Raw genomic sequence first — 27,394 nt, 5'->3', positions numbered from 1 at the left:
TATTGTGATCTCAGTCAATGGGATCCTTCTTCACTCAACACTCACTCGCCCTTTTGTTAATTTTGTTTCGTTGGTAGCAAACGGATCGAACCTTTTTGAAAAATTATTGGCCCAGCACGAGTCCCGCAGCTACGTCACAGTCGGGAGGGAGAGTGACGTCGCGAGGAGGGGCGGGCCCCTGCCGTTTACGTAAACAAAGAGGTTGAGCCACCGGGTGGTGGGCATCGCCTCCTGGTGATTGGGTTTCGCTACAGCTCGAGGGAGAAAATTAAGTTTATTAACGGAATAGAGCGAAAAGACACGGTTTCGGATAACATATGGAAGGAAAATAAATAAGTATACATTAATTCAATTTTACTAGTTGATTTATTGGCGTTTGCGTCTCTATAATTTATTTGTTTATTTTTAGTGGGATGATTATACCCTCTATGAGCGTGGTTCCGCCCATAATGGTAGCGCGCTGCGTTAGGCCCGTGCGTGATCCCGATCGCGGCGCCGCGCTAGTCGCGTCCCGTCCCGTCCCGGAGGAGGTGAGAGACGCGGGGGCGGCGGCGGGAGCGGGAGGTCCGTGAGGTGGCTCGACCTACTGCAGCAGGGTCTGCAATGTGAGCGGGACTTTGGCCTTGGGGACTTACCGGAGGCGGCAGCTTGGACGCGCCAAGCCGGGTTAGGGAGAGGGGCGGACGTGCGAGTTGTGGAGAGGAGGCGTTAATAACAGCGCCGGTGGGGTCAGGTAAATCCGTGCTGGTAATAGGTTTCCTTCACGCTTCCCCTCTCCATACAGGGTCTCGCCCCGAAACTTTGAAAGCTGTTACTCACTCCCTGCGCCACCTAACGGATGTTGTACGGCCCACTAAGTTCCTGCTGCAAGTTTCAGTCGCCTGCTTTGACCATTAAACTCTAATGGCAGAGGCGATCCAAAATAAAACCCTCCATGTGCTCGCTCTGGAGATGGTTTCAAGACGCCTTGTTTTGTTTACAGTCATAAATACCTGGTGGGCTCTGGTTTCTGTTTGCCAATTTGTTACATTCTTACAGTGGGTCAAAAGAATAAGTGTCTTTGTTGCAGTAGTGTTGCTATTCTCATCTTGACTCGTCTCTCGTGCAGAATAAAGTGTAAAAGTTACCGAAAAAAGTGCAATGTAGGTAAAAGATGAAGTGTAAGAACATGACAAGGTAGATTGTGATGTCAAGAGATCTTATTGTACAAAAGGTCCATTCAAGAGTTTGGCAACAGTGGCATAGAAGCTGCCCTTGCATTTGGTGGTATGTGCTTTCAGGCTTTTGTATGGATAGTTTTTGCATGGGTGAAACAGGTCAAAGGGCCTGCTTCTGTGCTGTATATAAAGAGCTCTCCACACCTCTGTCCCCCCAAAGTTCAAGTTTTATTGTTTTACAACATTGAATCACAGTGTCTTTTTTGTAATTTATCTTTTTTGAGACCGATCAACAGAAAAGGTCATGTCAAAGTGAAACAGATCTCTACAAAATGATCTAAATTAATTACTGATATAAAACACAAATTAATTGATTTCAAAGTATTCACCCCCTTCAAGTCTGTCTTTAGTAGGTTTACTTTTGGTGCAATTACAGCCTTGAGTCTGTGTGGATAGGTGTCTATCAGCTTTGCAAATCTAGACATTGCAATTTTTCCCAAATTGTCTTTATGAAACTGCTCAAGCTCCATTAAGTTGCATGGAAACCATGAGTGAACAGCCTTTTTCCAAGCCTAGCCATAAACTCTTCATTGGATTGACTCTGACTTAGCAACTCCAGGACATTAACTTTGTTGTTTTAAGCCATTCCTGGGTAGCTTTGGCTTTATGCATGGGGTCATAGTCTTGCTGGAAAACAAATCTCCTCCCACAGTCCTCTTCCAGAATGAATGAAGATTTCCCTGTATTTTGCTGCATTCATTTTACCTTCTACCATCACAAGCCTTCCACAGCCTGCTGCACTGAAGCATCCCCACAGTATGATACAGCCACCACCATGCTTCAGGGTGGGGATGGTGTATTTTTGATGTGTGGTGTTTGGCATTTAGTCTGATGACCAAAAAGCTCAATTTTGGTTTCAACAGACCCTAGAACCTTCCAGCTGACTTCAGAGTCTCCCACATACCTACTGGCAAACTCTAGCTGAGATTTCATAGAAAACTTACAGCACAGTACAGGCCCTTTGGCCCACAAAGCTGTGCCGAACATGTCCCTGCCTTAGAACTATCTAGGCTTTACCCATAGCCCTCTATTTTTCTAAGCTCCATGTACCCATACAGGAGTCTCTCAAAAGACCCAATCGTTTCCGCCTCCACCACCGCCGCTGGCAGCCCATTCCACACACCCACCACTCTCTGCGTTTTTTTAAAAAAACTTACCCCTGACATCTCCTCTGTACCTACTTCCAAACACCTTAAAACTATGCCCTCTTGTGATAGCCATTTCAGGCCTGGGGAAAAGCCTCTGACTATCCACACGATCAATGTCTCTCATCATCTTATACACCTCTCATCCTCCGTCGCTCCAAGGAGAAAAGTCCGCATTCACTCAACCTATTCTCATAAGGCACGTTCCCCAATTCAGGCAACATCCTTTTAAATCTCCTCTGCACCTTTTCTATGGTTTCCATGTCCTTCTTATAGTGAGGCGACCAGAATTGAGCACAGTACTCCAACTGGGGTCTGACCAGGGTCCTATATAGCTGCAACATTACCTCTCGGCTCTTAAGCTCAATCCCACGATTGATAAAGGCCATCTCAATGTTAGCCTTCTTAACCACAGAGTCAACCTGTGTAGCAGCTTTGAGTGTCCTATGGACTCAGACCCCAAGATCTCTCTGATCCTCAACACTGCCAAGAGTCTTACCATTAATGCTATATTCTGCCATCATATTGAGCTACCTCACATTTATCTGGGTTGAACTCCATCTGCCACTTCTCAGCCCAGTGTTGCATCCTATCAATGACTCGTTGTGACCTCTGACAGCCCTCCACACTATCCACAACACTCCCAACCTTTGTGTCATCAGCAAATTTACAAACCCAACCCTCCACTTCCTCATCCAGGTCATTTATAAAAATCACAAAGAGTAGGGGTCCCAGAACAGATCTCTGAGGCACACCACTGGTCGCCGGCCTCCATGCAGAATATGACCCGGTCTGCAACCACTCTGCCTTCTGTGGGCAAACTAGTTCTGGATCCACAAAGCAATGTTCCCTTGAATCCCATGCCACCTTACTTTCTCAATAAACCTTGCATGGGGTACCTTATCAAATGCCTTGCTAAGATCCATATACACTACATCTACGGCTTTGCCTTCATCAATGTGCTTAGTCACATCCTCAAAAAATTCAATCAGGCTTGTAAGGCATAACCTGCCTTTGACAAAGCTATGCTGACTATTCCTAATCATATTATGCTTCTCCAAATGTTCATAAATCCTACCTCTCAAGATCTTCTCCATCAACTTACCAACCACTGAAGTAAGACTCACTGGCCTATAATTTCCTGGGCTTTCCCTACTCCCTTTCTAGAATAAGGGAGCAACATCCACAACCCTCCAATCCTCCAGAACCTTTCCTGTCCTCATTGATGACGCAAAGGTCATTGCCAGAGGCTCAGCAATCTCCTCCCTCGCCTCCCACAGTAGCCTGGGGTACATTCCATCCAGTCCCGGTGACTTATCCAGCTCAATGCTTTCCAAAAGCTCCAGCACATCCCCTTTCTTAATATCTACATTCTCAGGCTTTTCAGTCCACTGCAAGTCATCCCTACAATCGCCAAGATTTCATGTGAGTTTTCTTCAACAGTGGCTCTCCCATAAAGCTGCAACTGGTGAACTACCTGAGCAACAGTTGTTGTATGCGCAGTCTCTCTCCTCTCAGCCACTGAAGCTTGTAATTCCTCCAGAGTTGTTATAGCTCTCTTGGTACCCTCCCTCACTATTTCCCTCTTGCATGGTCACTCAGTTTTTGAGGATGACCTGTCCTAGGTGGATTTACAGCTGTTGCCATATTCTTTCCGTTCCTTGATGATTGACTTAACTGTACTCCAAGGGATATTCAGTGACTTCAAAGTTTTCCTGCATCCATCTCCTGACTTTTCACAGAGTTGCTTGGTGTGTTCTTTTGTCTTCATGGTGTAGTTTTTGCCAGGATACTGACTCACCAGCAGTTGGACCTCCTTATTCTTCTTCTTGTTTTATGGCGGTTGGCGACCAGTTTTCAGTGCATTACTGCCAACTGCTCGACTTCTTGTGTTCCAACCAAATATGTCCTGTAGTTATCTACTGTAGACAATCTAGTTCAGCCTGCAGTTCTCTATTAGCATCACTCTGTAGTTGCAATTCCTCGTGAATGCTTTAATGTGCTCATTAGACAATGCCGCAAACTGCTATTCTTCCTTAATTTTGTCACGTTTTCATGTAGTTGCATTATCTCAATTACATTGATTTCATCTACATCACTTGTAAGACTAAAATCATCTTGTTAAAGAATAGTAATTATCGCACATTATACTTTTAAAATTGCTGTTTTCCCAAGTCTATCTTCTTTTTCAGGTTTTCCTTTTCTTGGATCATAGCCTGCAGTTGTTTACTGAGACCTCGGAGTTCTTGCTCATTTGCTTCCATGTTTTCATTTTATAATCTGAATGTAGATAATTCACTTTGCAACACATTCCTTTTCCTTTTGTATCCTTGTAATAATTTCCTCCATTTTCCAATCTTTTTCCAATTCACTGTTGTTCTTGTCGGGTGCTTCTATTTGTTGTTGGAGTTCTGCACATTTACCTTGGGCTTCAACCGTAAAGTCTGAGGATTTTCCTTAAGTTCTGAAACATATGTCTTAAATTCTTGACCATTTGCGATAAATATACTGCCATTAAATTCCATCTCCCCTGCCTGTGAACTGTTGGATCCTCCATTCAGCGTTTCTTTGACTTCTTCCCACCTAAACCTTTTAATACCAAAATACGTTTCTGCAGACTTGACGATAATTTTAATTTTCTCAGTTCTTTTGCTTGTTTGCACTGAACAATTAATTGCATCCACCATAAAAAGCACAAAATCCTTTCTACTCATTAGTAGTGTACAGGTTTCCCCCGCCATCCGAAGGTAGAGCGTTCCTATGAAACGGTTCGTAAGCCAAAATGTCATAAAGAAGCAATTACCATTTATTTATATGGGAAAATTTTGTGAGCGTTCGCAGACCCAAAAATTACCTACCAATCATGCCAAATAACACAAAACCTAAAATAACAGTAACATATAGTAAAAGCAGGAATAATATGATAAATACACAGCCTATATAAAGTAGAAATACTTTTCCATAATCATTGCCGGCACTGTTTTCCGAAGTGAAAATCTCACGCAAGCGCTCTCGGCAGAAAATCTCACGCAAGTGCTGTTGGCAGAAACACTCTCCAGTAACCTTTAAGCTATGAAGCTGCCAAATCATACCAAATAGCACGTAAAAATACACAGCCTAAATAAAGTAGAAATAATGTATGTACAGTGTAGTATCACTTACTGGAATTGGGAAGACAGCGCAGAGCACACTGATGGTGTGTTAGACTGAGTCATCGCAGGCTGGGGTTGTGCAGTGACCCCCACCCTCTAGGCCACCGACCGATACATTGCCACGAAGCACGCAGAGGTCCAGCGGGAGGCACACAGCACATCTTTAAGAAAAAAGCCAAAATAAACATGCTAATTAATTAGGTGCGGCTTGACACACAATTGTTGGCCCAGATCAGTGCCAATTGCCGATTGTGTCGTCTCTGATCTGGGCCAACATTTACGTGTCGAGTGGCACCTAATTAATTAGCATGTTTATTTTGGCTTTTTTCTTAAAGATGTGCTGTGTTCCTCCTGGCTACTGCTGCATTCTCCGTGAATCGGTATCTGTCCGTGGCCCGGGGGTTGGGGTAGTGGGACACTGAGATGTCATCTCGTCATCTGTTTCCATTAGAGCAGGCAGCTCATCTTCTTCTATCTCTGCCTGTCTCGATGTCGAAGGTCGAGGTTTGTCGTCTGCTGTGGCTGATGTGGAAGGCTTGCTTGACTGCTGAGCCTCACGCATTTTTCTATCATACAGTTCCTTGTAAGCACTCAAACCATCCTGCAAATATCCCCTAAACCTACATACCCTTTCAAAATTAAAGTCGTACTTTATCATTGCAGCGAAAATCTCACGCAGTTGCTTCACGTTCATTCCGCTACTGCATTCGGTTTTGATTGTTATCCCTTCCTCTTCTAATTGCATCAGCTTTTCATCTATCAGTTCTTGGTCATGGGATGCCAAAACCTCTTCAACATCATCTTCGTCAGCTTCCACAAGCCAAACTCATTTTGTCCTTACTTCATTCACCACGATCAAAACGCTTAATTATGACTAGTTTTACTCTAAGTGTAACACCCTTACGAGGTCTTTCGGGCTTTTCCAATACCTCAGAACTCATCTTGCAAACGGCTGCTCACAGGCACGCGTTAAAGCAATGCCGTTCTGAATCCGGGGGACAGCGCGCTGATTTTTTATTGCACGCTGATTTTTTTCATAACAGTGAAAACACCTTCTGTTAGCAAAAACAGAGTACTAATGTAGGTCTTTCATAACAGTGAGGTTTCATAAAGCGAACGTTCAAAAAGCGGGGGATACCTGTATCCTTATTTTTCATATTACAGCTCTCACAATTCTCCAGTTTATTATTCCCTGTATTTGTTTGCTTGATAGCCTTTTTTTCATCAAATTCTTTCACTGCCTCTGCATAACTGATTCCTTGAGTTACTTTTACATATTGTCTCAGCTGCTTTCTTGCTATAAGTGCACCCTCGATAAGCTGCGCTGTGTTCCTCCCCACAATTGCAGCATTTCAGCCTAGCTCCCGCTTCACATTTTCCATATTCAGCGCATTTCCCACATCTTTGTTTTCCTCTGCAGACCGCCGCAATGTGCCCGAATTTCTGACATTTATAGCATCTTAAAGGCGATGAAATATATATTCTAACCGCGTAACACATATACCCTAAGTAAATGTTAGTCGGCAATCTCTCTTCATCAAAGTTAATCATTACTGATAAACTATCACAGTTTTTCCCGTTTCTTGTAACTTTCAAACGCTTGGCCTCAATAATTTTTGCTCCTTTTATTTTCTGTTTAACCTCATCCATAGTAACTTTTGTTGGTATCCCCGAAATAGCTCCTCTAGTCCACTTTCTATTGTTGGGTATTGAGCATTGTACTTCTTTGCCGTCTATTTTACGTAATCTTATCACTTTGCCTTGCTGAGCACTATCCCGACAAATCACTAATTTTGTTGAGCATCTTCGTCAAACGAATCGGGTTCCAATCACCAAAAGACACTCCGTCTTCACTTAGTTTTATAATTGCTTTAATCTCATCTTCTTTCCATTGTTTTGCTGTCCTGTTTTGATCATCCGCTGACTCAGAGTTTGATATCCCATACCTCTGCTTTCTTTTCCTCCTCTTTCCATTCAGTTCCTCTTTCCCGCTGACCTCCATCTCTTCACTTCCACTCTCGCCAAAAACTTCCTTCAGCAGCTTGGCTCTTTCCTTGATGTTCTCTCCACCATTTTCCAGTCAACCGTCTCAACCCATTGCTTCCAAAACCAGCCAGCCAACAGTTGGACCTTCCAACTACTGGTGTATCTTTACTACAGTCAATTGAAACACCTTGACTGGACACAGGTGATCTCCATTTCACTAATTATGTGACTTCTAAAATCAACTGGCTGCACCAGTGATGATTGTGTATGCCATATTAAAGGGGGTGAACACTTGTGCAATCAATTTTTTTATATTTGTAATTAATTTGGATCACTTTGTAGAGATCTGTTTTCACTTTGACAGGAAAGAGTCTTTTTCTGTTGATCAGTGTTAAAAAAGCCAAATTAAATCCATTGTGATTCAATGTTGTAAAACTATAAAACTTGAAAACTTCCAAAAGGGGGTGGGGTGAATACTTTTCATGGGCACTGGGCACTATATAATACTATGAGTGGAAAACTGCTATGACCCCTCTGCACCTTCCCCTCCCTCCTACTGAGCTACTTATTCATCTGGCTAATGTCAAACCCCAGTTGATTTATTTTAATGAATAACAAATGAGGCTGAAGTGAAAAAGTCATCCACTCCTTTGCTGTCTACTAAGCCACTCCTAATGCCATATCGGCACATCATTGTGTTGGATAGGACAACTTCAGGCCCTTTGATAACCACATCTGTTCCAACTTATTTGTTAATCTTATTTCAGTTGCTCTTTTTGTATCTCCATAGTGATAGGATCTGATTTCACCACCTCTAGCAATGAGTTTCAGGTACCAAGCACTAAACTTCTACCTTGAATTCCCTTTAAAAATGCTTATTTCTATCTTTAAACTTTGCCCTTTTCGATTTCATACCCCACCATAAGGAAAAAATTCTATCTATATTCATTGGAGATCAAAACTAATTGCCTGTGCAAAAAGTAGTTAACAGATCTAAACCTTAAACCAATGCTGCACACAAAAGGAACCAAAAATTATTTGTTTCAGCATGAAAATAAAACCCACATTGCAGAAAACACTGAGTAAGTCAGGAAGTGTCAATGGTAGGTGTATTAGTGACAAAAAAACTTCAATCTAAAATGTTAACCCTTTTTCCACAGATGTTAGACTTCAAAGTTCAAGTTAAAGGTAAATTTATTATCAAAGTTCATATGTACCGTTTACAGCCCTGAGATTCACATTCTTGTGGGCATGCACAGTAAATCCAAAAAACCTGATAGAATCAGTGAAAATCTGTAGCCAACACGATGGACAAACAGCTAATGAGCAAAAGGCAACAAACTGTGGATGTAAGTGCTTCTGGACAATAGTCATTAAGGCAGGTTACCATGTTTATAGGCACCAGTATAATTGAAGCCTGCTTGAATCAGACTGCCAAAGCAATAGGTTAAAGATATGGGTGAACTCTCCAGCCAGTTGACAGCACAGTCTTTAGTACTCAGCCAGGTACCTCATCTGGGGTGGATGCTTTCCATGGGTTCGCCCTCCCGAACAATGCTCCGACGTGGGCTTCAGAGACTAAAATCACAGAGTTATTGGGGGCTGTGGGAGTGTGTCCATGTTTTGACAGGTGTTGAGTTCATCTGGAGTGAAGTCTTGTCGTCACTACTGTCACTTAGTAAGAGATAATAGCATTCAAGTCTTGTTGAGTGTTTCCAGCATTTTCTTTTATTGTGTATTTCCATAACCTGTAGTGTTTTTTTTTGTTTTTATTGCTTGATTTGTGGCAAAGAATCTTTCAGTGATTGTTTTTCATTTTCACTTGTGGCATGGTTTCCCATCTTTGTGTTTGGTGTAAAGCAAATTACATCTTGTAATCAATTTATTCCACAAATGATGATTGGCCAGTAAATAAGTCATCAGCTTCCTTTGAAGTAAGGGTTTGTCAGTCTGTTTTTTTCATGGGTGGAAGCACATTTAACAGGATCCATGATTACATCTCATCTGTTGTCCCTGAAGAAATTACTGTTCCAATTTACCTTGTTGGTGGATGTTCTCTTTATATGTAGATCACTTTGTTTTCCTGTACAATGACATTAAGCAAAAGTGTGTGTTTAAGAAATTAGCATCTCTCACCTCCATGTGTAAAGGAAAGGGTTTGGTATTCCAAATAGGATGCATAGTCTATATTCCACTCCACCCCTCCCCCACCCCAATTTGGAGAAACTGTCAGCTTGTCAAAATAACTAAATTGGAATGTAGAACTTGATGCACGTACAATTATAGACTCAGACATGCATGCTGTTATTTTAGATGAAACGTAAGGTGTGTTTATTGTTGTGGAAAGCATCTTATACAAATTGCTTGGTGTTGAACTGAACAAAATGAAATTTGAAACTTTGTATCTCAGAGACTGACAATCAACTTTGTTATTCAGGGTGCCTAATGCTGTATAGTTCATCCTTGGGTCGACTTTCAAGAGCTGCTGTTCAAGTTGGTCTTTCCAGGTGTTGTAGGAGAACCAGCGGAGTTAAACATTTTTTCCTTAAGGTTATTCCTCCAAGTACATGCAGAACTATGGCTAAAAGTAAATTTGAATATGTTCGTAACTTTGAAGCAGATGATACCTGTCTACAAAACTGCTGGGTTGTAGTTCGACTAGATGGCCGAAATTTTCACAAGTGAGTAGACAGCAAATATTTATACAATAGATGTTGCTAATCAGTTGTTAAAATCCTCAACTGCATTTAGGATTTGTGCAATCCACGAATTCAACTGCTTCAGTCAACTGTTGTTGCATCAAGTCCTGTCAGCCATCAATACCATGCTTGCTGGCATTGACTCTTGGTTATTTAGCCTTTGGGACTGTCCCACTATTCCATGCCAGCCTCTTTACTAGGTTCTAAACCACAGGAATTATTGTGGAGTACAGGGAAGTGTGGAAAATTTGTCTCTGGATACCTCTATTAAACCATTAAAATGTAGGGCATCAAGTCATAGGATCTATTGCACAGAAATGGATCATTCTGTCCATGTTAGTGTGTTCATCTCTATACAATTTTTCTTACCTAAATTTCTCAGTGTAACCCCATCTCCCCTTCTACCTCTTACAATTGTTCAGCTTTTTCTTAAATGGATTTATACTATTTCCTTCAACCACACCATGTTTCAAGTTATTTATTCCCAATACTCTTTGGCTAAAGTTTCTCCTGAATTTCTATATTGATGAAATTCTTCTCCACAAGTTCAAATAATCTCTCTGTCTCCACTCTATATAAACATTTCATAATTTTAAAGACCTTCAGTTAGTCGCTCTTCAGCTTTTTCTCAAGATGAATAGCTCAACCTGTTCATTCCTTCTGGCTACCTATTGCCATCACCTCTGCACACTCCACAGAGCCTCTATAGTCTTTATATAACATAGCACTGCATATACTGCACAGTACATTTCATTGACTAACCCAAGTTCATGATGTGTTTAACACAAGTTCAATTTGCTGGCATTAACTCCTATCAATTTACCTTTTTTAATATTAATTTATGGATTTTACTTCATTTTTCAATTCCTCACTTTCATTAGACCCTTTTGGTTGTCTATGATTTATTTTGCTTCTCCTGTCTTCTGAACAGCAGGTGTAAAATTTAACTTTTGTCATTTGTGTTTCCCATAATAATTTCCCCCCTATTTCTGCCTGTAAACAATAAACTTCTGTTCTTTTTCTGTTATACCAACGTGCATTTTGTTTAATTTTTCATGCCAACTTCTATTTTCTCCTTTATTGGTTTCTTAGTCATCTGCAAATGAAAGAAAATTATCCTGACATACAGGCTTATGACTCTTTGGGATATATAATTTTCTTTTAAGCTGAAGCAATACTTCTCTAATAATTCCTAGACATTTCTGGTGGAGCTCTTGTTTGTTAAAAATGCTTGAACTATTCTCAATGTATGCAGTCGCTTACTTATTTATTTAAATCAAATTTCGCAGTCTAGTCCAGTCAATCTGATTGGCTTTGTCTAATTTTAAGACTCAGGACATAACCACATCACTCTCAGACAACATTGGTAAACTGGTTTATAATTGTCACAGGCATTGAAATACAGTGGGAAAACATTAGTCTGCATGCTATTTATGCAGTTCATTTAATCACATCAGTGCATTGAGGTAGTACAAATTGAAAGAGTAATAGGATGCAGAATAAAGTGATACAGAAAAAGTACAGTGCCGGCAAGTAAGTAATAAGGTGCCACAGTGAGGTAGATTGAGGTTTGAGGGGTCAAGGGGACTGTTCAATAGTCTGATAACAATGGGATAGAAGCTTTCCTTGAGCCTGTTGTTTCTATCACATTTGGATCACTCTTCCCCAAAGAATACTTTAGCATAAGATTACCAATTAATTCTTATTGCATAATACTAACATCTAAATAAGATGTCATCCCATTCCCATTCTGACATGTCTATCCATGGCCTCCTCTACTGTAAAGATGAAGCCACGCTCAGGTTGGAGGAACAACACCTTATATTCCGTCTGGGTAGCCTCCAACCTGATGGCATGAACATCGACTTCTCTAACTTCCGTTAATGCCCCACCTCCCCCTCGTACCCCCTCTGTTACTTATTTTTATACACACATTCTTTCTCTCACTCTCCTTTTTCTCCCTCTGTCCCTCTGAATATACCCCTTGCCCATCCTCTGGTTTCCCCCCCCCCCCCCGGTCTTTCTTCCTGGACCTCCTGTCCCATGATCCTCTCGTATCCCTTTTGCCTATCACCTGTCCAGCTCTTGGCTCCATCCCTCCCCCTCCTGTCTTCTCCTATCATTTTGGATCTCCCCCTCCACCTCCAACTTTCAAATCCCTTACCCACTCTTCCTTCAGTTAGTCCTAACGAAGGGTCTCGGCCTGAAACGTCGACTGCATCTCTTCCTAGAGATGCTGCCTGGCCTGCTGCATTCACTAGCAACTTTGATGTGTGTTGCTGTCACCTAGCTTGTTCTCTTTACGTTACTATTCCCATTTATTTGCTGTGGCATGGTAGCATAGTCATTAGCACAGTGCTTTACAGTACCAGTGACCTGGGTTCATTTCCCACCACTGCCTGAAAGAAGTTTGTATGTTCTTTCCGTTGCTGCTTGGGTTTCCTCCAGGTGCTTCAGTTTCCTCCCACAGTCCCAAGATGTACCGGTTGGTAGGTTTATTGGTCATTGTAAATTGTCCTGTGACAACTTGGTCAGCGCTCCAAACCTCGAGCCATTATTTTAGTAACCCATCTTGGAGATTATTTTGTTCCCAAAATTAGTGCTTCTCTTTTTGTGCTTGGAATAGATCCAAACAATTTGCACCCTTAACAAGTGTGTTTACATTGTATATTCATTCTAGTGTGTGAACAGGGTTATTGCTGTTTCAAGAACCCAGTACCTTAGCAGTTCTTGTATTTGTTTTATGATTTCAGATTTGCAGATCGGCATGGTTTTAAAAAGCCCAATGACGAGCGAGCCCTTCATTTGATGACCAAGTGCGCATTGACTGTCATGGAAGAACTGAATGACATTGTAATTGCATACGGCCAAAGTGATGAATATAGCTTTGTCTTCAAAAAGAGAAGTAACTGGTTCAAGAGAAGAGCAAGGTGCAATTTGCAGAGAGGCTGGGAGCTAACCTGGCTTTGTTCACAGCATCAAAAAAAGTTAATCAGATCCCAAGTGTTAAAGTGAAAAATAATGCATCTTTATCAAATCCAAGTTCCAAAAATAGGAGGAGAAACTTGAGAGATGAGAGCTTTTTCTAGAGAGATTAAAGGGATCTGATGGTATTCATTATTAAGTTTTTGATGAAATCAGTGAGGAAACGTTTCTACGAGTTAGCAACTTAGTAAGTAGAAGACACAACTTTTAAGATTTTCCTGTTGAACAACAGGAATTATAAGTGGGATAAGCCAACCTCTTGAAGTTGTTTGCCATTCAATTATTTAGATTATGAAGACATGTAGTCCTCTTTTATTGTCATTTAGTAATGCATGTATTAAGAAATGATACATTATTTCCTCCGGTGCGATATCACAAGACGCAGGACAGACCCAAGACTGAAAAAACTGACAAAACCACATAATTATAACATATAGTTACAACAGTGCACAATACCATAACTTGATGAAGAAGTCCATGAGCACAGTAAAGTTCAAAGTTTCTCAAATGTCCCACATCTCACGCAGACGTGAGAAGGAAGGAAAACTCTCCCTGCCATGCCGACCACAATCCGACTCTGAGTCATCCGAAAACTTTGAGCTCTGATCAGCTCTCCAACACCGAGTACTGAGCGCCATCTCTGTCCAAACGACTCGACCTCCTTCTCAGTCGCCAAAAGCAGACAAGGCTGGGGATTTTGAGGCCTACCCTCTGAAAGATTCCCGACTACACAGTAACGACAGCAGCGAACAAGCGTTTCAGAAATTTCTCCAGATGTTCCCCTGTGCTTTCACGTCCATTCTCCATCAAATCAGAATTGTCCACGGCCCCTATTTAACAGATACGATATCATTTTTCACTGGAGGGCTGCGCAGACGCAGGTGCGTCGCCATCTTCTCCTCCCATTACTGGTTCACTTGTTAATTTCATTGACCTACCTTAGACCTGTATTCATTTTAGAAACCAATTTCCCCTGGGATCAATAAAGTATGACTATGACTAATAATGAATTTATTTTCAATATACCTTGAACTTAAACAGTATTTTGAAGGATGGAGTTCAGTATATTTGAACTGTTATCTATGTGCAAATGCATCCATGAACAGCTATCTTTAAATTTTACCTGTTTTCATCTTCCCTGACCAGGAAGATTATAGAGTGGAACAAGAGAAACTGAAATCATTTAATCATCCTTTTTAAAAACGTCTCTCATCCCTTTATCTGTTTAGGGATATGAAGCTAATTTGTTCTTATAATTTCATCCTCCCAGTTCCTCTGTTGCCACCAAATAATTTGACAGTTGAGATAAAATTAATAGATTGGTGGGTTGTTTCCTTTATACTAAAATTACCTCTCTGAAGTTCTCTTAGAATGCTTGATGGACAGTGCTATGTGAATTGGGTTGTGATAGGACATGCACTTTATGATGCAGGATTAAATGAATTAAATTTTTACTAATTACAATGTCACCCTGATCCTCATTCAAGTGATTCTGAACCATTGAACCAAACCGTTAAACCACCCTTAATAATTAGGCATCCTGTTTCCTAGCACAAATTGCTGTGCTTCCTAGCAATTGGTTTTTCTTTCAACTTTGAGAGAAACTGAACCCACAAAAACAGGGTGTAGTTAACTTTGCATAAGCCAGGCATCTAACTTGGGATATGTTTGATTCAGTTTGCGTTGTACCTGAATCATGGACTGATTGGCTTAATGATTCAAGGTGGTGCTTATAGTCCACAAATCCTCCTCCCAGGAGCTTCATTTCCTTCTGTACCTTTGTCTCTCATTTACTTCTCTAAGTACCTCTGATTCATCAATGTGTGGCAAGTTCCACATGCTAACCACATTGGATTACTAAGGCTGTATATTAGGTTACTGAAATGCAAGTCTACCTATTCATTTTAAAGAATCTGATGTTATCTAAAAACGGTAGTACAATGAATAAATGTTATTTATGTTTGTTTAATTTATCTCTACTCTCTTCCAACAGCAAATTCATAAGCCACGTAGTCTCCCAGTTTTCTTCCAGCTTTGTTTTCTACTGGAAAGATTTCTTTAAAGATCAACCTCTCTTATTTCCACCTGGGTTTGATGGGAGAGTTGTTCTGTATCCCAGCGACCAGAATCTCCGAGACTACCTGAGTTGGAGACAGGCTGACTGTAAGAAACAGACTGCTTTCTATTTGTAGTTTAATATATATTTTTTAATGCTTCTCAATCTCTGGTTCAATGGTTTAAGGCTAAATATATTTTTGGACCATTCTAAAATACTGTCACTCCCCAGTGTCTTAAGGAACCTTGCAAATATATCCTCTTCCTATCCTTTCCTCCTCTTTCTTTCCAGTTCTGATGAAGGATCTCAGTCCAAAACGTTGACGGTTTACTCTTTTCCATGGATGCTGCCTGGCCTTCTGGGCTCTGCCATCATTTTGTATGTGTGTTGCTTTGTAAATATATAGCACAGCATTGAGACAAACCCTCTACGTTGCCATTGTTCATGTGAGCCATGAATAGTGTTTGTGAATGAATTAACTGGCATAGTAGTTCTATTTTATTATGGTGAGTGGGGATGTTGATGTGTATCACTTATGCATACAGCTGTGTATGTGTGATGAATACAGCATGTCTGAGACAACTTGCCTTTACAATAATGCTGTGTAGCTTTTGGAGTTGGCCGGTTTAGTACCCTAATTACGTACGGCCAGATTTGGGAACAGCTTCTTTCCAACTGTGATAAGACTGCTGAACGGATCCTGACCCGGATCTAGGCCGTACCCGCCAAATATCCGGACCTGCCTCTCAGTTTTTTTTGCACTACCTTACTTCCCATTTTTCTATTTTCTATTAATGATTTATAATTTAAATTTTTAATATTTACTAATTTTAACTGTTTTTAATACTTAATATTTGTAATCCAGGGAGTGTGAAACGCAGAATAAAATATCGCTGTGATGATTGTACGTACTGGTACCAATTGTTTGGCGACAATGAAGTATAGAAACATAGAAACATAGAAAATAGGTGCAGGAGTAGGTCATTCGGCCCTTCGAGCCTGCACCGCCATTTATTATGATCATGGCTGATCATCCAATTCAGAACCCCGCCCCAGCCTTCCCTCCATACCCCCTAACCCCCGTAGCCACAAGGGCCATATCTAACTCCCTCTTAAATATAGCCAATGAACTGGCCTCAACTGTCTCCTGTGGCAGAGAATTCCACAGATTCACCACTCTCTGTGTGAAGAAGTTTTTCCTAATCTCGGTCCTAAAAGGCTTCCCCTCTATCCTCAAACTGTGACCCCTCGTTCTGGACCTCCCCAACATCGGGAACAATCTTCCTGCATCTAGCCTGTCCAATCCCTTTAGGATCTTATACGTTTCAATCAGATCCCCCCTCAATCTTCTAAATTCCAACGAGTACAAGCCCAGTTCATCCAGTCTTTCTTCATATGAAAGTCCTGCCATCCCAGGAATCAATCTGGTGAACCTTCTCTGTACTCCCTCTATGGCAAGGATGTCTTTCCTCAGATTAGGGGACCAAAACTGCACACAATACTCCAGGTGTGGTCTCACCAAGGCCTTGTACAACTGCAGTAGTACCTCCCTGCTCCTGTACTCAAATCCTCTCGCTATAAATGCCAGCATACCATTCGCCTTTTTCACCGCCTGCTGTACCTGCGTGCCCACTTTCAATGACTGGTGTATAATGACACCCAGGTCTCGTTGCACCTCCCCTTTTCCTAATCGGCCACCATTCAGATAGTAATCTGTTTTCCTATTTTTGCCACCAAAGTGGATAACTTCACATTTATCCACATTAAATTGCATCTGCCATGAATTTGCCCACTCACCCAACCTATCCAAGTCACCCTGCATCCTCTTAGCATCCTCCTCACAGCTAACACTGCCACCCAGCTTCGTGTCATCCGCAGACTTGGAGATGCTGCATTTAATTCCCTCATCCAAGTCATTAATATATATTGTAAACAACTGGGGTCCCAGCACTGAGCCTTGCGGTACCCCACTAGTCACGGCCTGCCATTCTGAAAAGGTCCCGTTTATTCCCACTCTTTGCTTCCTGTCTGCTGACCAACTCTCCACCCACACCAATACCTTACCCCCAATACCGTGTGCTTTAAGTTTGCACACTAATCTCCTGTGTGGGACCTTGTCAAAAGCCTTCTGAAAATCCAAATATACCACATCCACTGGTTCTCCCCTATCCACTCTACTAGTTACATCCTCAAAAAATTCTATGAGATTCGTCAGACATGATTTTCCTTTCACAAATCCATGCTGACTTTGTCCGATCATTTCACCGCTTCCCAAATGTGCTGTTATCACATCCTTGATAACTGACTCCAGCAGTTTCCCCACCACCGACGTTAGGCTAACTGGTCTATAATTCCCTGGTTTCTCTCTCCCTCCTTTTTTAAAAAGTGGAGTTACATTAGCCACCCTCCAATCCTCAGGAACTAGTCCAGAATCTAACGAGTTTTGAAAAATTATCACTAATGCATCCACTATTTCTTGGGCTACTTCCTTAAGCACCCTGGGATGCAGACCATCTGGCCCTGGGGATTTATCTGCCTTCAATCCCTTCAATTTACCTAACACCACTTCCCTACTAACATGTATTTCGCTCAGTTCCTCCATCTCACTGGACCCTCTTTCCCCTACTATTTCTGGAAGATTATTTATGTCCTCCTTAGTGAAGACAGAACCAAAGTAATTATTCAATTGGTCTGCCATGTCCTTGCTCCCCATAATCAATTCACCTGTTTCTGTCTGTAGGGGACCTACATTTGCTTTTACCAGTCTTTTCCTTTTTACATATCTATAAAAGCTTTTACAGTCCGTTTTTATGTTGCCTGCCAGTTTTCTCTCATAATCTTTTTTCCCCTTCCTAATTAAGCCCTTTGTCCTCCTCTGCTGAACTCCGAATTTCTCCCAGTCCTCTGGTGAGCCACTTTCTCTGGCTAATTTATATGCTTCTTCTTTGGAATTGATACTATCCCTAATTTCTCTTGTCAGCCACGGGTGCACTACCTTCCTTGATTTATTCTTTTGCCAAACTGGGATGAACATTTGTTGCAGTTCATCCATGCAACCTTTAAATGCTTGCCATTGCATATCCACCGTCAATCCTTTAAGTGTCATTTGCCAGTCTATCTTAGCTAATTCACGTCTCATACCTTCAAAGTTACCCCTCTTTAAGTTCAGAACCTTTGTTTCTGAATTAACTATGTCAATCTCCATCTTAATGAAGAATTCCACCATATTATGGTCACTCTTACCCAAGGGGCCTCTCACGACAAGATTGCTAATTAACCCTTCCTCATTGCTCAAAACCCAGTCCAGAATAGCCTGTTCTCTAGTCGGTTCCTCGACATGTTGGTTCAAAAAACCATCCCGCATACATTCCAAGAAATCCTCTTCCTCAGCACCTTTACCAATTTGGTTCACCCAATCTACATGTAGATTGAAGTCACCCATTATAACTGCTGTTCCTTTATTGCACACATTTCTAATTTCCTGTTTAATACCATCTCCGACTGTTAGGTGGCCTGTACACAACTCCCACCAGCGTCTTCTGCCCCTTAGTGTTACGCAGCTCTACCCATATCGATTCCACATCTTCCCGGCTTATGTCCTTCCTTTCTATTGTGTTAATCTCTTCTTTGACTAGCAACGCCACCCCACCTCCCCTTCCTTCATGTCTATCCCTCCTGAATATTGAATATCCCTGAACGTTGAGCTCCCATCCCTGGTCACCCTGGAGCCATGTCTCTGTGATCCCAACTATATCATAATCATTAATAGCAATCTGCACTTTCAATTCATCCACCTTATTACGAATGCTCCTTGCATTGACACACAAAGCCTTCAGGTGCTCTTTTACAACTCTCTTAGCCCTTATGCAATTATGCTGAAAAGTGGCCCTTTTTAATGCTTGCCCTGGATTTGTCGGCCTGCCACTTTTACTTTTCTCCATAGTACTTTTTGTTTCTACCCTCACTTTACACCCCTCTGCCTCTCTGCACTGGTTCCCATTCCCCTGTAGTGAATTAACCTCCTCACGCCTAGCCTCTTTAGTTTGATTCCCACCCCCCAACCATTCTAGTTTAAAGTCACCTCAGTAGCCCCTGCTAATCTCCCTGCCAGGATATTGGTCCCCCTAGGATTCAAGTGCAACCCGTCCTTTTTGTACAGGTCACGTATAAGTATAAAGTAATTGCAGGCCCAACAGACAAGACATGGCAGTACAAATTAGGAGACCGTTTTTGTTTTTAAGTTTGTGTGTCAGTTTCAGCAAGACCAAGGAATTGATTGTGGAATTCAGGAAGGGGAAGGCAAGAGAACATGCTCCAGTCCCCATTGGCTATTTAATATGGAAAGCATGAACAGCTTTAAGTTCCTGGATGTCAGCATCAGAGGCTCTGTCCTGGTCTCAACACATGGATGCAATCATGAAGGCATGCCAGTAGCTTTACTTTGTTCGGAGTTTGAGGAGATTTTTATATGCCCATAAGACAGAGGTGCAGAATTAGGCCATTTGATCATCAAGTCTGCTGCACCATTCAATCGTGTCTGATCCTTTTTTCGCCTCCTCAGCCCCACTCCCTGTAACCTTTGATGCTGTGTCCAATCAAGAACCTATCAAGCACCCAGTACATCCAACAACCTGGCCTCCACAGATGCCAGTGGTAATAAATACCACAAATTCACCACCCTCTGGCTAAAGAAATTTCTCTGTATCTGTTTTAAATGGACACTCCTCAATCCTGAGGCTGTGCTCTCTTGTTCTAGACTTTCCCACCATGGGAAACATCCCTTCCACATCTACTGTCTAGGCCTTTCAACATTTGAAAGGTTTCAATGAGATACCCCCTCATCCTTCTAAATTCCAGTGAATACAAACTCAGAGCCATCAAACATTCCTCGTATGACAACCCTTTCATTCCCGGAATCATCTTTGTGAACCTCCCCTAGACCCTCTCCAATGCCAGCACATCTCTTTTTAGGTGAGGAGCCCAAAACTGTTCACAATGCTCAAAGGTGAGCCCTCACCAGTGCCTTATAAAGCCTCAGCATCATATCCCTGCTCTTGTATTCTAGACCTTTTGAAATGAATGCAAGTAATTGCATTTGTTTCCTCAGCACTGACTCTACCTGCATGTTTTCGGTGTTCTGCACAGGGGCTCCCAAGTCCGTTTGCATCTCAGATCTTTATATTTTCTCCCCATTTAGAAAACAGACTGCACATTTATTTCTACTACCAAAGTGCATGACCATGCATTTTCCAACATTGTATTTTATTTGCCACTTTCTTAACCGTTTTCTTAATGTGTGTAAGGCCTTCTGCAGCCTACCTGTTTCCTCAACACTGACTGCCCCTCCACCAAACTTCGTATCATCTGCAAACTTGTCAACAAAGCCATCTATTCCATCATCTAAATCATTGATATACAGCATAAAAAGTAGCAGTCCCAACACCAACCCCTGCGGAACACCACTAGTCATAGGCAGCCAACCAGAAAAGGATCCTTTTATTCCCAGTCGCTGCCTCCCACCAGTCAGCCACCAAGGACTGGCGAATTTCTCAGGGTATATGGTGGAAAGCATTCTGGTTACATTACACCCTGGTATGGAGGCTCCAATGCACAGAATTGCAAGAAGCTTCAGTCATCTCCATCACAGGCACAGCACGCCCCACCACCAAGGACATCTTCAAGAGGGGATGCCTCGGAAGGTGGCATCTATTATTAAGCACCTTCAGCATTCTCATTACCACCATCAGTGAAGAAGACCCACACTTAACTATTCAGAAATGGCTTTTTCTCCTCTGCCATCAGGTTTTAGAACGGTCATCGAACACTACCTCATTTTTTTTGCACTGTTTATTCATAGCAATTTTATGTCTGCATCATATTGATGCTGCAAAACAACAAATTTCACATCATGTAGGACATATAATAAATTTGATGCTGAAGTGAACTTAAGTGTAAAATTCAACTAAGTGTTAAATTTGCTTCCAGTTGGTAGGATTTTGGTCCCATAACACCATTCGGTGGAGTGCTTGTAGGTTGCTTTATTGAACTTTTTGCTGTGTGTTCTTTGCAAAGCTGTATAATTTCTGTTTTTACAAAGAATTCAGTTAATTCTCACTTTCATTAATAGGTCACATCAATAATCTTTATAACACAACGTTCTGGGCCCTTGTGCACCAAGGTAGTTTGTCTAATAGTAAAGCTGAAGAGAGGCTGAAGGTATGAATTCTAACTCGTGTTGTGATTTGGCTGGGGTTCATTTGTGTTTTATTTAAGTTAAACATGTATTTATGTATACATTTCAAATTCTGGGCTTGATAATTTCCTGTAAGTATGCTTATTTGGCAATGTTCTTTCTATTCTTGTTAGCTCCAGGATTAAATGGTCTTACTTGATTGGTTCTGAGCTTCTGATTGCAACTCCGATACTTTGATAGCCATTTAAGCCATGGACCTGTTGGTTCAAAGTTCCTCCCTGCACCTTATTTGGCACATCAAGTGGCAACCTTGCCATTTCTTTAGCGTTTGTCTATTTTACAAGGCTGAGTTGTTAGCTCGATGCTCAACCTAGCACAGATGTTAAGCGTGCAAGGAGCCAGCTGGATTCGAACCCAGGACCTCTTGTGCCGAAGTCCAGTTGCCGATACCAGTATACCACCAGCACAGACACAGGGCCTGTTGGACTGGAATTAAATAGTTTAAGTATTTGAGAATTTCTGACATTAACAAATATTTTAAATACTTTAAAAATTGCATTATCAAATCCTTTTCAGAACTAATTTCTCTAGAATGATAAATACACTTAGCTTAATTCAGGTAAATTATTTGAATCTGTCCCTCCCCTTTGAACTGTTGCTAAGCCTCCACCAGATCATAATCAGTCCAGTCTTAGCAGGCAGATTCCTCACCCTTTTCTATCCAAACAATCTTGCCAATGAAGACCCAATCCATCATGCTATGGTGTTTCCACACCATTAGAGTGACTCTCACTGGCATTTGCTTTGTGGAGCAATATCTTGTGACATGGAGCTTTGGATCATCTGTCAACTTAAGTCTTTGTTCCACTTGTACTCTAACCCCTCGGTCCTTGGTTTCATGGGAATTGTGTAGAGTCATTGTTAGCTTGCGCAATAGTGGCCCATCTTTTCATTAGGAATGCGGCACTGAGCATAATTTCAGATAATGAACCTGTTAATTAATCAACCTTGTGCTTTCCCTTTATCAGCCTTTTGTAAACTTGTCTCGTAATTCTTCCCTTTATTCTTGAACCAAAATTTTTAAATAGTCTTATCCTTCTACTTCCTGTGCATGTAAAATATTATAAATATATTTTCAGTTGTGATGAAGGGCCTGAATTGTTAAGTTTCCTCTTCCTCCATAATTGCTGCCTGGCCTGCTGTGTAGATGGGATATTTTCTTTTTAATTTTCCATTATTAACATTTGCAGTGTTTTACTTTATACAATCCTGTTTTCAGAGCAAAATATGATGTTCCCTTGGTGTTGCAAAAGACTGCAAATGTTGGAATCTGGAGGGAGAAAGGAAACACAGAGATGGTTCAGAAACATCAACTGTCCATTTCCCTTAGATCCTACCTGATCTACTGAGTTCCTTCAGCAGTTTTTTTTGTTGCCCTTCCATCTTTGACAGCACCTTGCTCTTTATTTATCATGATCAAAAGCAGCTTGCTTTCATTTGTAGGATTCTATTCTGCAAAAGGGCTGTAACCAAAAGTAATTGATATGTATAAAGCTGTTTTTTTTAAAATGTAATATGAACTATTTTTTTTCTATATACAGGGCACTGTTGCAGGAGACAAAAATGAGATTTTGTTTTCAGAGTTCAATATTAATTATAATACGGAGCCTGAAATGTTTAGGAAAGGAACTGTACTGATATGGCAAAAGGTGAGGACTGTGGTATAAACTTGCAATATCAGCCATACTGCCATTCCAACATTGGCTGTTGGCTGTTTGTCATATTTGTGAGATCAAAGTAATTAGTGAAATTTATTTCTTTGTTAATCACTTGTAAGGATCTGGGTTTAGAATACTTGAAGCTTCCCATTACGCTCCTAACAAAAAAAATCTACTTGTGCTACTGTAGATATCATGCTACATCCTTTAAAGTTCACTACCAACTGTTCTGACTTCTTGCATTGGATTATGTACTGGAGCTCCATAAATCCAGCAGAGGAAATGTGCAAAAGGTGAATGGGCATGCTCTGTACAATTTGTTTCTTTAAAAAAAAAGTCATATTGACAGGGAGCATATTGCACCATTGGATAAGAGCATGGATAATCTGATCTTTGTTTACCTTTACTTTCCCCCAAACCTTGTGTTTCTCATTTCAGAAGCGACAACTCTAGGCTGTGAATTATAGAGACTTGCAGACCTTGAATCAAAAAGAAATTCGTCCTCAAGTTGGGCCACTCCTTATCCTTGGCTATGTTACCACATTGCCCATCCACCCCCACTCCCCCACCTCAATTTCTAGATTCTCATTTATAGTCCCATTTTTTAAATAAAACTACATTTTCCCATGTTAATGTTCCAGAATCAGTATGATATTGTATACAAATTGCTTGTAATATTTGTATGTATATAGTGCCAAAACTGGAAAGGAAAAATTTTGAATTACCTTAAGGACAGAAGGCATATCATAAACACCAATGCGTTGTTTTTTTCCCCTTGCGTTAGCTCTAACTTTTACAATATAGGTGAGGATTTGCTGTATGGAAATGGGCTGCAGCATTTCATACTTTAAGATGGTGATTTTGCTTCTAAGATAGTTAATTAAACTATAAAATTGAAGAATTCTAATGATTGTGAAGGTCTTCTCTTGAAGTTATCAGTGTAAGAAATAGTCTACCAAGGCTGTAGGTTGAGTATCAGATTTCCTTCTAGACAGTCTGTCTGGCAATGCTAACTAGGTCCATCTACCTGGGTTTGGAATCAGAGTTGTCCTCCTAGGCATGCTGCCAGCCTAGGCTAATGAACCCAACCTGCCTGCTGGACACAAGGCATAACTACAAGCACAGCAGTGTAGGAGAGGCCATATATGAATATCCTCCAGCCTGGTCTTGAGGCAATCACTACACCTGGAAAGGACAGGCTATGGGAGGCGCTTCGCCTTTCTTAAGTGAGCAGGACGTCCAGCCCAGGACTCACCCACCCCCATGTAAGATAGAAACACAGAAACATAGAAAATAGGTGCAGGAGTAGGCCATTCGGCCCTTCGAGCCTGCACCGCCATTCAGTATGATCACGGCTGATCATCCAACTCAGAACCCTGTACCAGCCTTCCCTCCATACCCCCTGATCCCTTTAGCCACCAGGGCCATATCTAACTGCCTCTTAAATATAGCCAATGAACTGGCCTCAACGGTTTCCTGTGGCAGAGAATTCCACAGATTCACCACTCTCTGTGTGAAGAAGTTTTTCCTAATCTCAGTCCTAAAAGGCTTCCCCTTTATCCTCAAACTGTGACCCCTCGTTCTTGACTTCCCCAACATCAGGAACAACCTTCCTGCATCTAGCCTGTCCAATCCCTTTAGGATTTTATACGTTTCAATCAGATCCCCCCTCAATCTTCTAAATTCCAACGAGTATAAGCCTAGTTCATCCAGTCTATCATCATATGAAAGTCCTGCCATCCCAGGAATCAATCTGGTGAACCTCCTTTGTACTCCCTCTATGGCAAGGATGTCTTTCCTCAGATTAGGGGACCAAAACTGCACACAATACTCCAGGTGTGGTCTCACCAAGGCCTTGTACAACTGCAGTAGTACCTCCCTGCTCCTGTACTCGAATCCTCTTGCTATGAATGCCAGCATACCATTCGCCTTTTTCATTGCCTGCTGTACCTACATGCCCACTTTCAATGACTGGTGTATAATGACACCCAGGTCTCGTTGCACCTCCCCTTTTCCTAATCGGCCACCATTCAGATAATAATCTGTTTTCCTGTTTTTGCCACCAAAGTGGATAACTTCACATTTATCCACATCAGATTGCATCTGCCATGAATTTGCCCACTCACCCAACCTATCCAAGTCACCCTGCATCCTCTTTGCATCCTCCTCACAGCTAACACTGCCACCCAGCTTCGTGTCATCCGCAAACTTGGAGATGCTGCATTTAATTCCCTCATCCAAGTCATTAATATATATTGTAAACAACTGAGGTCCCAGCACTGAGCCTTGCGGTACCCCACTAGTCACTGCCCGCCATTCTGAAAAGGTCCCATTTATTCCCACTCTTTGCTTCCTGTCTGCTAACCAATTCTCTATCCACATCAATACCTTACCCCCAATACCGTGTGCTTTAAGTTTGCACACTAATCTCCTGTGTGGGACCTTGTCAAAAGCCTTTTGAAAATCCAAATATACCACATCCACTGGTTCTCCCCTATCCACTCTACTAGTTACATTCTCAAAAAATTCTATGAGATTCGTCAGACATGATTTTCCTTTCACAAATCCATGCTGACTTTGTCCGATGATTTCACTGCTTTCCAAATGTGCTGTTATCACATCTTTGATAACTGACTCTAGCAGTTTCCCCGCAATGATGTTAAGCTAACCGGTCTATAATTCCCTGGTTTCTCTCTCCCTCCTTTTTTAAAAAGTGGGGTTACATTAGCCACCCTCCAATCCTCAGGAACTAGTCCAGAATCTAACGAGTTTTGAAAAATTATCACTAATGCATCCACTATTTCTTCCACTATAACACTATTGTGTTAGCAAGCACAAACAAATTATCAGTCTCACAAATAAATAAATAGTCCAAAACCCAGAGTCCATGAATGTTGTAGCAAACATGTACAAAGTATCAGTCACGCAAAAAATATGTAGTCCAAAATCCTGAGTCCATGAATGTAGCAATCTGCAGTCGAACACAATACAGCTTGTCTTCTGCCGAGCGAACACTGGGGGCAGCACTGACTCCAGCATGGATTCTGTGAAGAGGTGACATCACTGCTTGAGGCCCAGTCCTCAATATGACTGAGGCCATGCAGCTCCCCTGCCACCCACCAATACATCAGTAAATGGGACTTGCAGCATTCCACGTTAACAATTTCCAGCAGGGAAAATTGACCAAGATGACCACTTGCTGTTAGACTGCCCACCACCTTCACACACTGACTCGTCTGCCTCTGTTGCAGGCCGCAGCACAATTTGCATGAAGTCTAGATCCTTCTGTATCTCCACCATCAAGCAACTCACACAACAGGGTCCTGTGATCATAAAGTATTTTAAAAAGGACAATAATACTTCTGTTTGACCCTGTAGAAGCTGGTGCGATCAAATACGCCACTATCTTACCAGTTGCTTTCAGTTGTTGGAAGATGCAAATTGACAGTCCTTGCAGTGAATTCGTAAAGTGAAATTGATCTATAAGTAGGACAGTCTTGTTGGATATAAATGTTCTTTGCTTGCGTTACATATTAAACATTGTATTACATATTTGGGATGAAATTCAGACATTATATGTTTGCAAAACTAAAAGTTTTACCATTGCTAAAGAAAATGCATTTTTTCCCCAGCTTAATTTTATTTTGATGTTTTTCTCCTTTCGTTTCCGCCCCCCCCCCTTAAGGTTGAAGAAGCTATTGATAAACTCATCATAACTCCTGATACACCTGACGGGAGAAATGCCGTGGTTAAAAGGAATCGCAATAAAGTTCTCCCGTTACATGTAGATATCATTGGAGATGGATTTTGGAAAGAACATTTAGAGATCCTTGCTGATGACAGCTAGACTGAAAGCTTTGCTTCCCATAACTCTTGAAGTTTATTCACAAGTGCAGATCTGCAAGAACTGATGTTGTGGGTATCTTGCGCAGGTGGTCTTTTTTTGGTATTAATCTGCTACACTTTTGGAAAGGAGGGTACATGCTAACACAGCCTGCATCCACTATTGACACGTGGAACTTCAGTGAAGTACACTGGATGGCTTGCAAGCAGAAATAGGAATTCCTCTTTGGCCAATAAATGAATGCTAAGGATGAGGATTTTTGGAAGAGACTGCAAAATATGGGGTGATGCCCTGATTCCAGTTACAGTTGAATGTATAGATATCCTCTTAATGTTTTACCATTTCACTGGAGATGTTTTGACAATTTTCATTAAAATAAGCCTTTTTTGCATCATGAAA

At 41.5% G+C, this 27,394-nt stretch overlaps 1 protein-coding gene across 7 annotated transcripts; it reads left to right on the top strand.

Moving 5' to 3' along the window:
• The first annotated feature begins 214 nt into the window (after nucleotides 1-214).
• thg1l (tRNA-histidine guanylyltransferase 1-like) lies at nucleotides 215-27,394 on the top strand. Of its 7 annotated transcripts, XM_072263551.1 has the most exons (8): nucleotides 215-336; nucleotides 8,661-8,688; nucleotides 9,938-10,181; nucleotides 12,953-13,129; nucleotides 15,178-15,347; nucleotides 21,368-21,456; nucleotides 23,035-23,142; nucleotides 26,837-27,394. In XM_072263551.1, exons 2-8 carry the CDS (start codon nucleotides 8,661-8,663, stop codon nucleotides 26,996-26,998), a joined length of 978 nt encoding a protein of 325 aa, XP_072119652.1. In that variant the 5' UTR covers nucleotides 215-336; the 3' UTR covers nucleotides 26,999-27,394. The 7 variants fall into 7 exon arrangements, with proteins under 7 accessions (XP_072119652.1, XP_072119654.1, XP_072119655.1 ...); XM_072263553.1 differs by lacking the exon at nucleotides 8,661-8,688; XM_072263554.1 differs by lacking the exons at nucleotides 215-336; nucleotides 8,661-8,688 and adding an exon at nucleotides 444-530.

Source organism: Mobula birostris, chromosome 7 (assembly GCF_030028105.1).
Source record: "Mobula birostris isolate sMobBir1 chromosome 7, sMobBir1.hap1, whole genome shotgun sequence".
Lineage (NCBI taxonomy): Eukaryota > Metazoa > Chordata > Chondrichthyes > Myliobatiformes > Myliobatidae > Mobula > Mobula birostris.
The sequence above is the reverse complement of the archived record's forward strand: the minus strand, read 5'-3'. Positions and strand labels throughout refer to the sequence as shown.

Bases quoted from the DNA above. Each gene is read 5' to 3' on its own strand.
- thg1l (XM_072263551.1), top strand. From the start codon at position 8,661: ATGTTAGACTTCAAAGTTCAAGTTAAAG. The intron at 10,182-12,952 runs GTGAGTAGACAG...TTATGATTTCAG, and splicing joins GATGGCCGAAATTTTCACAA to ATTTGCAGATCGGCATGGTT. The intron at 21,457-23,034 runs GTATGAATTCTA...TTCTATATACAG, and splicing joins AAGCTGAAGAGAGGCTGAAG to GGCACTGTTGCAGGAGACAA.